Source organism: Cajanus cajan, chromosome 10 (assembly GCF_000230855.2).
Source record: "Cajanus cajan strain Asha chromosome 10, NIPB_CcT2T_4, whole genome shotgun sequence".
In the NCBI taxonomy this organism is placed as follows: Eukaryota; Viridiplantae; Streptophyta; class Magnoliopsida; order Fabales; family Fabaceae; genus Cajanus; species Cajanus cajan.
Window position 1 is genome coordinate 30,336,509 of NC_138526.1, and position 13,106 is coordinate 30,349,614.

At 32.4% G+C, this 13,106-nt stretch overlaps 1 protein-coding gene across 1 annotated transcript; it reads left to right on the plus strand.

Annotated features, from left to right (window-relative positions):
* Nucleotides 1-9,074: 9,074 nt before the first annotated feature.
* EMB3114 (Mitochondrial transcription termination factor family protein) lies at nucleotides 9,075-12,402 on the plus strand. Its single transcript, XM_020347793.3, has 2 exons — nucleotides 9,075-9,391; nucleotides 11,493-12,402. The coding sequence occupies exons 1-2, from the start codon at nucleotides 9,200-9,202 to the stop codon at nucleotides 12,327-12,329; spliced, it is 1,029 nt and encodes a 342-aa protein (XP_020203382.1). The 5' UTR covers nucleotides 9,075-9,199; the 3' UTR covers nucleotides 12,330-12,402.
* The last annotated feature ends 704 nt before the right edge of the window (nucleotides 12,403-13,106 follow it).

Sequence of the window (13,106 nt, forward strand, 5' to 3'; positions counted from 1 at the left end):
TTTTTTATTTTGACATTGTTTCTTGTGTAGACCATATCTAGAGCTCACAACATCAGATTTGGGAATTCTTGGTGTCATTGGAAAGATAATAGATAGTTCTACAACTTCTCTGTTGAGAGCAAAAGCCAATTTGGACATTAAGTAACCAAAAAATGTTTTGCAAATTTATGGCCCTACATTGTATTTTCTTTTTATTTTTAGAATGTAATGTTAGGATTTGTTTAATGATGTAATTAGTTGATTTAGTTGGCTGGGCCTTGTAAATATTATGAGTAGGCCCATTATATGTCTCTATTAATAGGTGTTGTGAGACTTATTATATACACTTTACATTCATTTTTTAGATTTTAGGGTTGTTTCCTTTATAAGTTTCTCTAAATTCTCTTTTCTTTTTCTTTCTTTCTTAGAATTTTCTCTTTACATTTTTCTACACGAAGTAACTGAAGCATCTTGATGAAGATGTTTGGTTAATCCCTTCATTCAATTCGATGTTTCATGAATTACAGTAAAATTTGAATTTGAGTTTCCGATCTATTTTTTCCATACGAATTCTCTTCACCTTCTTCTCCGTTCTAGATCTATTTTCCATTCTTCATGATTATGAATTTTGCTTTAATGGATCTGGATCAGATTTGAAGATTAATTTTAGATCTATATCTAGACCTAAAATAACCTAAATTACCTAAATCAATTGTTTATGGGTCTTGAATTTCAAGGAAATTGTGAGATTGTGATTGCGTTTCACATTTTTATGAAATTCAATAGGTCTAGATTTAGATCTACATTTAGATTATGTTCATGTTGATTTAGGTTGACTGAATATGGATTATAATTTTAATCATGAAAATTTGACCATAACGATTAAAATCTTGAATCAATGTAAATTTTAATTAAATTTTTTCGATTGAGTTTTCTGTTTGCATTTGTAATATTCTAATTTCTCTTTATTTGTCATAAAAATCCCCTTTCTAATTACATGATAATTTTGGATCCAATTGACTTGTGTCTTCGAGAAGAATGACCTAGGTTATTCCCTATATTACAAATCTTTGGGGGAAAATCTAGTAATTTTAGATACTGATTCGGCAACACTATGAACTAGCTTAGTTTTTAAGTAGAGCTGACATCATTGTACTTTTCCTTTTCTAGTACTGTCAGTTTTTTCTTTAGATGAGGTACCTTCTAAGTAGATATTCTCTTCAAACCTTCAGAGCAAAGTCTTTAGTACAAGTCTTATGAGAAGTTGTGTTTTAACTGAAGCCTTCTGATAGATGGATCAAAGTTTTGGTCATATAAGCCAAGTTTTCAAGATATTTCCCTTGAGAGGAAATGATTAGCTTGAACCTTTTAGATTAGATACGCAGTATGCTCATCTTATTGCTTAGGATAGACAAGATTCTTGGTGCTAAATGGCAATTCAAAAAAATTGATTGATGTCTTGTGATGCTTTTGAGTTGTTAAGCTTAGACAACCTTCTAAGTAGTTATAAATAACTTTTGAAACACTAGAACCAACTTGTTAGCATACACATGAGAACTTTTCTATACTAAAATTTGAAACTAAGAGTTTGTCATTATTAAAACTTATATTTAGGTAGGATTTAACAATTAATTGAGCCAATTTTTTATCAGTGCATTTTGAAATACATGGTTTTAGTTAAAATATATGTTTTATTTTGATATTTTGAAGGAAGTGAAGTGAACCTTACTTAAATGTTTTACTGTTGGGTTAAACATGGTTTAAGAGTTAAGAAGGAAGTTATGTTATTTTTCATTTCACACTTCTCATTATTTTTCTTTTCCACTTCATGCTCTATAATTGGAGAACTGGGAAAAGAGAACTAAATACTATTGGAGATCGCCCTAGAGATTTGTGCCCTTTGTCTAGCATTCATCGATGTAGGGGAATTGAAGTGAATGTTAGGTAACAATAAGAGGAATTGAATTGTTGTATTTCTTAAAAATATGTTCTTTAAGAAATTTTGTCCTTTAAAAGATGAATCTTTTAAGTGTTTAAAAACTTAGTTTTCTTATCAAGCTATCTTTTAAATAATTTTAAAACAATAATAAATTATGCAGTGATGATATGTAATGTACGCAAACAACTACAATAAGTAAATAAATAGAGTTAGAGATTGCAAATAAAGTTTTATACTAATTCACCCCAATCTGAGCTACATCTAGTCCTCAAACACTTTGTGAAATTTTCCACTAATACAAGAACTATTGTTTAGGTTACAACACTAGCCACATGTTGATATAAATTCCACTGTACACAGTCACCTGCTATTAGTGTTTTACACTTAGCCACTTGTTAAGATTTTTCTCTTAATAACTTGTTGAGATACCCGCACTCAAAATCACCTGTTATGAGGTTTCACAACAAACTAGTTGACTCATTTTCACTCCTTTCTACAACTCTCCATGCCATATCTGGGTAGGGAAGACTTTTTTTTTTTTTGTAGAAATAGAATTTATGTATCCTAGTACACAACTATGATTACAATAGATTCTCCTAATAGGAGCTTCTACTAAGGAAATTTTCACACTTCATTCTTCTATTACAAAAATGATTACAAATGTAGAAGTGAAAATCTCTAAAACTTCAGTATGAAGTAAAGATTACAACTATGGAAGCTTGTATTTTGATTACTCTTTTTGAACTTTCTTACTTAAAAACTACAGCCTTGATCTTCCTATAATGGGTAGCTTAATTTTTAAGCATTGCTTACGTCAGGTTGTACTTTTATTAGTGCTATCGATCAACAGATTCCTCAAAAGTAGTTATCTTCTAAAGCTTCCTTTTGAGTTTCCTTCTAAACATCCTTTCGAGCAACCTTTTGAACATTGTACCAATCTTTTGAGAAGCTAAGCTTGAACTAAAGATTCCCGATGAAAGGTTCAAAGAATTAGACCTTTAAACTAAGTCTTCAAGGCATCTTCTTTGAGAGAAATTATTCAACTTGAACTCCTTTGATCAGTAGGCTTTATGTGCTCATAGAATAGCTAAGACCATGGTGCTACATGTTAGCTCAGGTAGCTTAGTTATTTTTCTATTGGTGCTTTTGAGCTGGAATACTTTTAAGCTTCTAAGTACTAACCAAAGTAAATATGAAACACTTGAACAAATCTATTAGTACTCTACATAAGAACTCTTTATGGTTAAAACTTGAAACTAAGAGTTTGTCATTATTAAAATATACATTAAGGCAAGATTCAACAAGAGTGAGTAGTCTCGTCTTAGGCATGGAATGTATGTAATGTAGTGAGATTGACCCCCAATCTTTTCTCTATTGTATGCATTGTATGAGAGAGAAATCCCAATTTGTGACTTAACTAGTGTTTTTGGTTTCCATATGATTATTAAGTGCTCTAATTGATGTTATTGATATGTATATATGTCTAATTGTATGAAATAAACTAATCTTGTGGATCTTGGATTGCCCATGGGTTCTTGTGGGAACCCTAGTGAATGAATGTTTTGGGTTTAAGAGTAGTAATTATGATGTTCATGTTTGAATGTGTAAATATTGGCTTATAGATGTATTTTTTTGGATTAAAAACAATTTTACCAATTGGAATCCGTGAATTAAATTTTGTACATGTTTTGGATGTGTTTCATTGTTCTATAGAATTGAACATTTTTTGTGCGACGTAGGGTGCCACTTGAGGTGTTGTCTCCAGGCATGAGTTTAGTGATGTCAAGTGTGGGCCATCTAGAGATAAACATGTCATCTTTGGGTGCATCACGCTAGGCGTAGGATAGCTGCCACATCGAATGTCATCCTATACTTGGTAATTCTCCATGCTTACAACTATTGTGTGATTAATATATATATATATATATATATATATATATATATATATATATATATATATATATATATATATATATATATATATATGACTCTTGTGCTACATAATATGGATAATTGGGTATGATATGTTGAGTATGTATTTATGATATTATGAGACATGATTGATGTAAATGATGTGAATTGATATTGGAAAATCGATGTGTATGGATCCTGTGAGGGTCATGTGATGACAACTTGGCAAATTGTGAATGAGCACCGTGATAACATGATATTGCATTTGATGGATACAATATGGAATGCGCTATCAGAGAAGGTCTCATTGTGTAAAAGCTTGCAAATTCATAACAAAACGCATATATATATGTACAAGATTTTGTTGTTATCTCATTGAAAGACTTTATGTTTTCAAGTTGTTATAAGTAAGGATTGTTTGAAGTTTTTTTGCTTCGATACATATATTGTTGCATGTATACTTGCATGAGAATCATAGGTTAGATGATGTTTATGTTTTTTGTTGATTAGTCGTTGTGTTGTAGTAAGTGTATTGACTTGTCAAAATTGTTACAAGCTAATTCTTCATTCACATCCTTATCTTAACATAATACTCAAATTAAGTTGCATCTCACTTTTATGCACATATTCTTCATGACTAGATTTCCTCCATTTTGATGGCATAATATAAGAATCTTTACATCTATCCTAATCTCCTTTATCACTTAGTTGTCTTTATCTTATCTCTTGATATGGACCCTTTTTTGTAGGAGGTATTTTGGTCATCTTTTTCTTCATCTTGTATATGACACTACTATCTCAATGAACATATTTTCACAACTGATGATCATCTGATTATTTTGAGATTGCTCATTTTGGTGTACAAGTGATGGTTCATTTTGATTGTCCTTTTTTGAAGTTTACCTTTGATCTTTTTCTTCCTTTAGTGGACTCCGTCTTATATTTTGACATAGAGACTTTATATAAAACAAAAAACATTTTAATCATTTTTAGGTTGTTATTTGTTTGGTTAGTGGTTAGTCCTTGGCTCACAAATTGTTTTGATGCTTCATTTAGAAGCTTTCTCAAGGATATACATCATTAATATTCATGTAGTTGATGAGTCAAGATTTGCAATTGATTTACAAATGATGGTATCACCAACCATTTTGATGATCTTTCAATTGAGGGTTTAAAGGTTTTGTTGAACAAAAGTCTAATAACTCTTCAAGTTAAAACATCATTTTGATGCAGTTGCTAATGTAGTTCATATATAGTATACTGAGATGTATTTTCTATACAGTACATTAATTGACACTTGTGCTAGAACCAAGACATCAAAGATGTGTATGCTTCCATGTTTTTAGATGAACTTCATTTAGATCTTTCTAGATATTCCATGATGTACAAAGGTTCATCTGTTCTAACTTCATTATGAACTCTTTAGAAGACTTGCTTTTATTTATTCTACTCTCTTACATAAAACACTTAGTAAATGTCATATATCTTAATCTTTGTGTATTATTCTTGTAATTTCCATATTGGTTGTTTGTCATAATTAGAACCACTTTTGGTTTGGAGTCAATAGTAGGCTCGTAAAGGGGTCTTTTGTATGTTGTTTTATCAAGGACTTTTTTTTGATGATTATATGTATATAAATTCTCTAACTTACTTTTGTAATACCCTTCTATCCCAAATCATTTTAATATAATATAATAATAAAATGGATGTTTATTATAAAATAAAAAATAAAAAGTTCGCATGCAAGTTAAAAGGATTCACATCCTTAAGTTCACTAAATAAAACAATTTGTATTAAATAGAAACAAAATAAGAATAAGTTCATAAATAGGCATAAACCAACATCTACAAGTTCTGCTAACAAATTTAAATAAAAACAAAACAATGATGAAAAGAACTCTAAAATCTAAGACAAAGTTCTCAAAATAAACATAAACAAAGAAAACATTAACTATAATCCTTAAGCTTTAATGTAGCACTAATAAGAGCAATCCCATCAAAACATAAACCTAAGCTTAAACTTCGTCTCTCATAGGCTCAAACTTATCTACTTGATCCGCGTTCAACCCAAACAAAAAAATCAACAACAAAGAAAAAAGAGTTAGAATATCTTATACATCTATATGCACATTGGAAATATGAGTAGCATCTAAACACAGATAATCACATCTTATGTTAGCATAATTCATCCCATCTTAATCTCAACTCTCAAGTTACACTTAGCCTTAAAATTATCTATTAAGTTACTCTTTCTTTCTCTTTCATTTACCCTTATAAGCATAACAACTTAAAAACTATTCACATCTTGTTATTAATTACAATTTTTTTAAAAAAATATATGTAGGTACGAAGTGCATTTAATATGCTAGTAATGTGAAATAAATTCCTCTTTGTTGACCAACAAGACGAGACGAGTTGAGGAGATTGAGCAAGCTCAAAGAGACCATGGAAGGTTCTTTCATTTTCAAAACCTGTAGAGACCCACTACCTCATCCATGGGTCAAAGTCTTTTGTGATGGTGCAGTTTCCACCCTATACCATAAGGTTGCTTTGTGGTGTTTTTATCCATAATCATCTTGGTAACTATGTTGAGGGCTTTTCTCATAATTTGGAGTCTACACACGTGATCCACGTTGAACTTTGGGGCATTATCCATGGATTAAGACTAGCTTTTGCCAAAGAGTTCACTCATTTGGCTATTTTTTTGGACTCTTCTTAAGCCCTATCATAGAATGATGGAGCCACCATGTCAAACAAAGACTGTATCTCTCTTTTGGATTCCATCGTTTATGTAGTATGTTCGTTTCATCATGTTAAGTGGGCTCACATCAATAAGAATCATAATATGATTACTGATTCTTTTGCAAACTTTGGTCTCTTTTTAGAGGATGATGCCTGTATTTTGAGTCTCCTCTGCCCATGATTTTGGAATCGGACTGAATCGGTCAATTAGACCAATTTGACTAAGGTCTATCCTTAACTGGTTTGGTTGGCTTAGAAAACTATTTTTGCAATGAATTGATAGAAAATTGATCCAAAATTGGTAAAATGTGACACCATCTACCCCTCTTGCATAAATTTAATAATATAAAAATAATAGTTTGAAAAATATTTTATTAAATAAATTAAAACTAAAGATAAAGGTATTATATTCAAAACTCAAAAAATAACAAGATTAAAACTAAGACAATCACAAGGAATAATAAATAATGCAAAAATATTCTCAAAGAAAAGAAACTAATTCCTAATAAAACAGAAAATAAGTCATATTTAAAGCCTCAATGTTACATCCTATCAAAGCGATCCCACCAACAATTCAAACTCTTACAAAATTAAATTCACTTGCATAAACATACCAAAACAAGAGATAAAGAAAATAGGGGAGTGAGAACATATCTCACTCCAACTATTGATGTAAGAAATGGCCAGGTAGCCACACACATACAACAACATAGCATAATCATACAATAATCAACATTAATTATCCCATTGATAACAATATAATAATCAAGTTAATAATCATCCAATTATATTTTATCTCATCACATTAATGTCACATTTTAAACACAAGGGTATTCTATACTCATGCAAGAACAAAACTTTCCTAACTACATGCATGTGACACTGACACCAGTGAAACACTTCATCATTATCCCATCACAATATTTTACACTAGGAGAAAATGCACCAGTGGCACGTCAGGATAACTATATTGGCCAAGTTTCATCCCATACACACAAAGTGGCAGGATTGGGCTCCCAAACCTAACTATCCCCAAGGTCATGAAATCCCCATGCTTTTACACAAGGGGACCTTCCTTAATAGTATATTTTTTCATCGTACCCATCAAAAAACACGTTATACAAATGATGCATGTTATGCAGGTTCTTATGCATGGTCACAAATTCATATTCTCAAAGTTCACATTCCACAATTCACAAACTTGCTAAGTTATACTTATACTTATTCACAAGACCACTAACACTTATCGCATTTCACATATTTCACAATATCATCAGCTCATATCAATACCACTCACATTCTTAATCTCCCATTCTATGCACATCATTATATCTCATTTTTGGTTCATAAGGGTTAACTAATAATTAATTCACATTCATTGATCAAATGAGTAAATAATTTAGTTTTAGGAGTAAGGTAGCGCTTGATGTGGCTTACCCTGTGCCTAATGCATTTGAGATTGAGAGCCTCTGCAAGGATCACGATTGGCGTGACCCTACCCATGCCTAACGAAATCATAATAGGGAGCTCTTGGAGCTCCCATGCCTTACATGAGCAACTCACACCCGATGTCAATGATGCTGCAAGCATTTTGGATTTTAATGCTTGGCATCTCTTAAGTGGCGTCTGGTCTAGTGTGAGTAACTTGTTTTTCTACATAATTGTTAGTTCCACTCTCAATTTGAATTTTACTACTTATCATGAATTCATGCTAACAAGAGATATCTACCGTCTAATTAATTTGTTCTTATTACGAGGGTTCTTATTCGAAATCGTTTCTCCAATAATTGTTGTTCAATTATAAATTTTTAGGGTTTTCTCATATAACTCGCAGATATTTAAATTCATAAACAAAACAACTCACATATCAATAACACAATTACACATTCATAAAAATCAAGAGACAATAGTCACATATTGCAATTACAAATAAAATTGAATTTAATCCCTCACACGTACAATTCAATTACAAACAATAAAATTAAGAAATAATCCCATTATCCATCAGATAACTCATAAATAATATTTTATTTTAATTTTTAATATTCTAAAATTATGATATTATATTTATTTAATATTATTTTTATATTATTAAAAATAATAATTATTAATATTTTATTAATATCAATTTTATCATAATTCAACCGATTAATGTTAAATCAATTTCTTAAAAAAACATTGCATCCGCCTCTTGCGACCAGATTTTTAACTCTGATGTAGTGTTGTTATTGTCTGCTCTGGGCTTTTAGCCTCTTCTCTTCATAAATAAAAATAAAAATAAAAAAACAGATGAAGATGCAGTTAAAAAATATGTAAAATAAAATACAGTTAAAAATAATAAAATTGACACAGCATGAATAATTTTTTCAAGAACATGTCATTTGTGTGTACAAGACACTGATTTTCCAAACGTATGGATGTGGAAGTGTAGAGAAAGAAAGGACCCCACAAGAGGTGACACGCAGGAATTCTCTCTATCATCTCATCCACCATTTCTCCAATTGGAAGCACACGCCAACAATCCTATTGCTCTATTACTATTCAACATTCAGTGTTCATACATAGCCACATCACACACACACACCACAACCCTTCTTCTTCTGCCTTGCTGTTATCCCTTCACACCCAAATGGCCTCTGCTGCCACCGCCACCACTCTCTTCTCCCACAACCCCATGTTCCCCACTGAACACCACTCTCTCTCTCCCTCTCCAACCATTCCCAAATCCTTCACTGGCCTCTGCAAGCCCTTCCATTCTAGGGTCCCCACTTCCTTCCCCTTCTTCCATTGCAGGAGACCGAAGTTCTTTGTAAGAGCTACTGTGAGTGTTCCTGCCTCACCCTCTTGTCCCAATGTTGTAAAAAAGTTTTTTTTTTCTTTTTTTTTTTTGCTTCATGGTATATTAGGAGCTGCCAAATTGTGGTTGGCTATTGTCAAGTTTGGATTTTTGTTGCTGGGTCTATGCTCAATGATGCTCAAGTTTCGATTTTTCTTTCTGGGTCTATGCTTAATTGTTTACTCGTGTTATGAACTTGTTGGTTGTCCTTGGCAAGGTTGGGAGGTATTTTTGGATTTGGGTGTTTCATTTTATTGTTGAATCCTATAGTGTTCTTTGCCCCGTGAATGGATATGATTTATTTATTTATTTATTTTTCAATTGGGGAGGGGGTATTTTTGTGTGTGCAAAAGCTTGTGTAATATTTTACTTTCTCAAGGTGTGGTACCAAAGTAGAAATTGCTGCTGGTAATGTTATATGAAGTTTCGGTAGTATTCAGCGGAGGGAAAGTTCTGTAACATCTAGGATTTAGCCTACTTTTGAAAAAATTCTTTGAAGTTTTTACATGGTTATTGGTTATGTTTTGGAGAAAATTGTTCCTTGGTACCTACTTTTCTCGAAAGAGATGCAGTATTGAGTGTTGTCTAGTTTGTAAGCATTGGCTAATTGCTGTTAAATACCTTTTCATTTTTAAATGCTTGACGATTCCTTGGCTTCAAAGTAGATACATGGTGCGTATGGTCTTTCGTGAATTGGAATTGTGTTGTGGTGTATTTGGTTAAGAATTTAGTAGCACAAAGGGGAAAACTTGGAATTCCAAATTGGAAGTTCATTCATCTTCTTATGCTCAATTTCTGTATTCATTGAGCTGCTTCTAATACAATTAGTTCTTAGTTTTTTACATAGTAATCTTAATCAAGATTGCCAAATTCAAGAGTTTATGTAAACTCGTAGAGGGTTGGTAAACTAGACTTGTAAACTTTGTCAACCATCTAAGTAATGAAGTTCTCAAATTTCAGTCTCTATATGATTGGAAAAATAAACCAAAAAAATTATGCTTTTAGTAATAACAATTGAAAGAAACTAATTGATTGACAAATACGAAAATAAAATAATTGAGAAGAGGGTTGCTGGCCTTTTGTTTTTGGAGTTTGGATATGCAGGTTTCAGTTTTAAAAATATATGAAGGCAGTCAAGGGCTCAATGCAAACCTCTTATTGCTTTCAATTTGCAAGTTAGAAGGGTGTGATTAGTTCTTTTGCTGGTTGCTGCCTTCTGTTTGTGGTTGGCTGGTCCTTTCATAGGTTGCTGGCTTCCGGTTGTTGGTTTTGCAGACATGAGTCTTGTGGGTTTTGATTGACTTACTTCAGAACAAAACAAAAGGGAGGAAGCAACACTTAAACTCTGTTGTTTTGAGGGATTTTTGCAGCATTGCTATGTACTCATGAATTTTAGAGTTCAGCTGAGTTCATCTGAGATTGAAGCCAAGTGGAGTTTACAAGCAATCTGGCTCATTTTTCATATGCAAAAACATAAAACCATACAAGTTTGTGATTTGAAACTTTAACAAACATGCTCTTGCCTTGGAATGGGGGATTTTTTTTTTATATTTTTTTATTTTTTATCTGCATTGTATGTTCAACATGTTGTTTTCTAATTTTGATTGCCCTTACTGAGTAATTGTTATAGAAAAAGGAAAATGCTGATAGAATTGACGCTAGGAAACAAATCTAGCTTTAGCTATAAAATTCAATCTATAGGGGAATAAAAATCTTGTTCCATGGTTCAATTAGGGCATTGGTTGTCTAAATTTGCATTCAGCGAATATCCTGTTGGAATATGCAATGTATCAACTGTATGACAAAATAATTACTTTTTGTGATAAAACTATCATTTTGAGAAATTACTCTCGGTTAACCTTTGCTATTGCATATTATTTTCATGTAGTGAGCATCCATTTTAATGTAGAACAAGATTTTGAAACACATTCTGTTTTCTATTGGGAGACTGTATGGTACATTTTGGTGTCAATAATACACTTTCTTTTCAGTGAGAGAATGGACTATTTGCTTGCATGTCAAATTGTTTGATTAATGAATAAATTTTCATCATCTTGAAAATTCCTGTGCTTCTTTTGTACTACAGGTTATAAAGTGGAGATGTCCAAAGCAAACACTCCCTCCTAATTGTGATACCGGTTTCCAAAAGAAACTCCTGTATCTGGAATCTATTGGTATCGACTCTTTCTCACTTATTGAAAACCACCCGACGCTGATCACCACCTCTCTTGGTGACATAAGATCCACCGTGGAATACATCACCTCCATGGATTTCACCGCAATTGAGTTTCGGCGAATGGTTGGCATGTGCCCCGAGATCCTGACCACCCCAGTCTCAGACCTCATTCCAGTCTTCACCTTCCTTCATCGCGAGGTTCATGTGCTTGGCTCGGATATCAAGCGGGTCATAAATCGTCGTCCTAGGTTGCTTGTCTGCAGTGTTAGTAAGCAACTTCGTCCTACCCTATACTTCCTCCAAAGTATTGGCATAGAAGAGGTAAACAAGCACACTGATTTGCTATCCTGTAGTGTTGAAGAAAAGTTCATGCCCAGGATTGATTACTTTGAGAATATTGGGTTTTCGCGCCGCGATGCAACTTCAATGTTTCAAAGGTTTCCTGCACTCTTTTGTTATAGTATTAAAAATAATTTGGAGCCTAAATACAGTTACTTTGTGGTGGAGATGGGGAGAGATTTGAAGGAGCTGAAAGAATTCCCACAGTATTTCTCATTTAGCCTAGAGAATAGAATTAAGCCTAGGCATAAAATGTGTGTAGAAATGGGTGTGTGTTTTCCTCTCCCTGCCTTGTTAAAAACCAATGAAGTGAGATTTCAAAGTAGATTAGATGTATTTGTAAATTCTTCTACACCCTTGAAAACATCTCCTCTGTGGTGTGCTGGCTGTGATGTTAATGAAGTATAGAATAACAATTGCATTGTATATTTAATTGCTTTTGTGAATTTCTAAACAGCCATTAGGTGCTTTTGGCCTTTCAGTGTGGAAAAGTTAGTTTAATCAGTCATGAGCCATCCCTTCTAAGCCTTTTTTTGTATTATGTGTGAAACAAAGTTTTGCGCAATTTCCAAAGCAAAAGAGAAAAAAATAGCTTTGGCCAAATTTTGTTTCTGATGTGTTACTAACATGTTGACTATTAGTTGTAACTGGAACTTTGGATGTTCAACTTGAAATCTTTAGCAATTCTCTTGAAAAATTTCCTGTTAACTGGTGCAGTTCTTAAGAAACGAGACAAAAGTCTTGATCATCCACATGATGCATGATTTTTCATATTAATTCACACGTTTCAAAACAATGTTCTTTTAGTACCGTGACATGCCAGGCTTAGGAAGAGGTATCAATCAAAGTAATATCAAATTGAAAATGTTATGCTTGCACCCAATAGCTATGATTGTTTGTTATTGGGGCTCCTATTATAACCTTTAAACCTGTCCACAATGCTGCAAATTTTGGTACATAATGACCATTGGCATGTAGAAGTGAGAGATATACATAACTAGCTTGTGGAAATTTATGTGGTTCATGCATTAAGAAAATGCTGATTAAAAGGGAAAAGTGGAAATTTTATTTTATTATAAACTAAAGTCAAAATTTTGTTGTATTACATGTTTTTTTTTATTAAGAAAATGTTGTAACAGAATTCAAACATTGTTATATTGTACATCTTTAATGTACTCAAAGCTA

What these genes read in the sequence shown, in the direction of transcription:
- EMB3114 (XM_020347793.3), top strand. Translation starts at nt 9,200, where the DNA reads ATGGCCTCTGCTGCCACCGCCACCACTCTCTTCTCCCACAACCCCATG. An exon ending in AGTTCTTTGTAAGAGCTACT is followed by an intron (nt 9,392 to 11,492) that starts GTGAGTGTTCCT and finishes TTTGTACTACAG; the next exon opens with GTTATAAAGTGGAGATGTCC.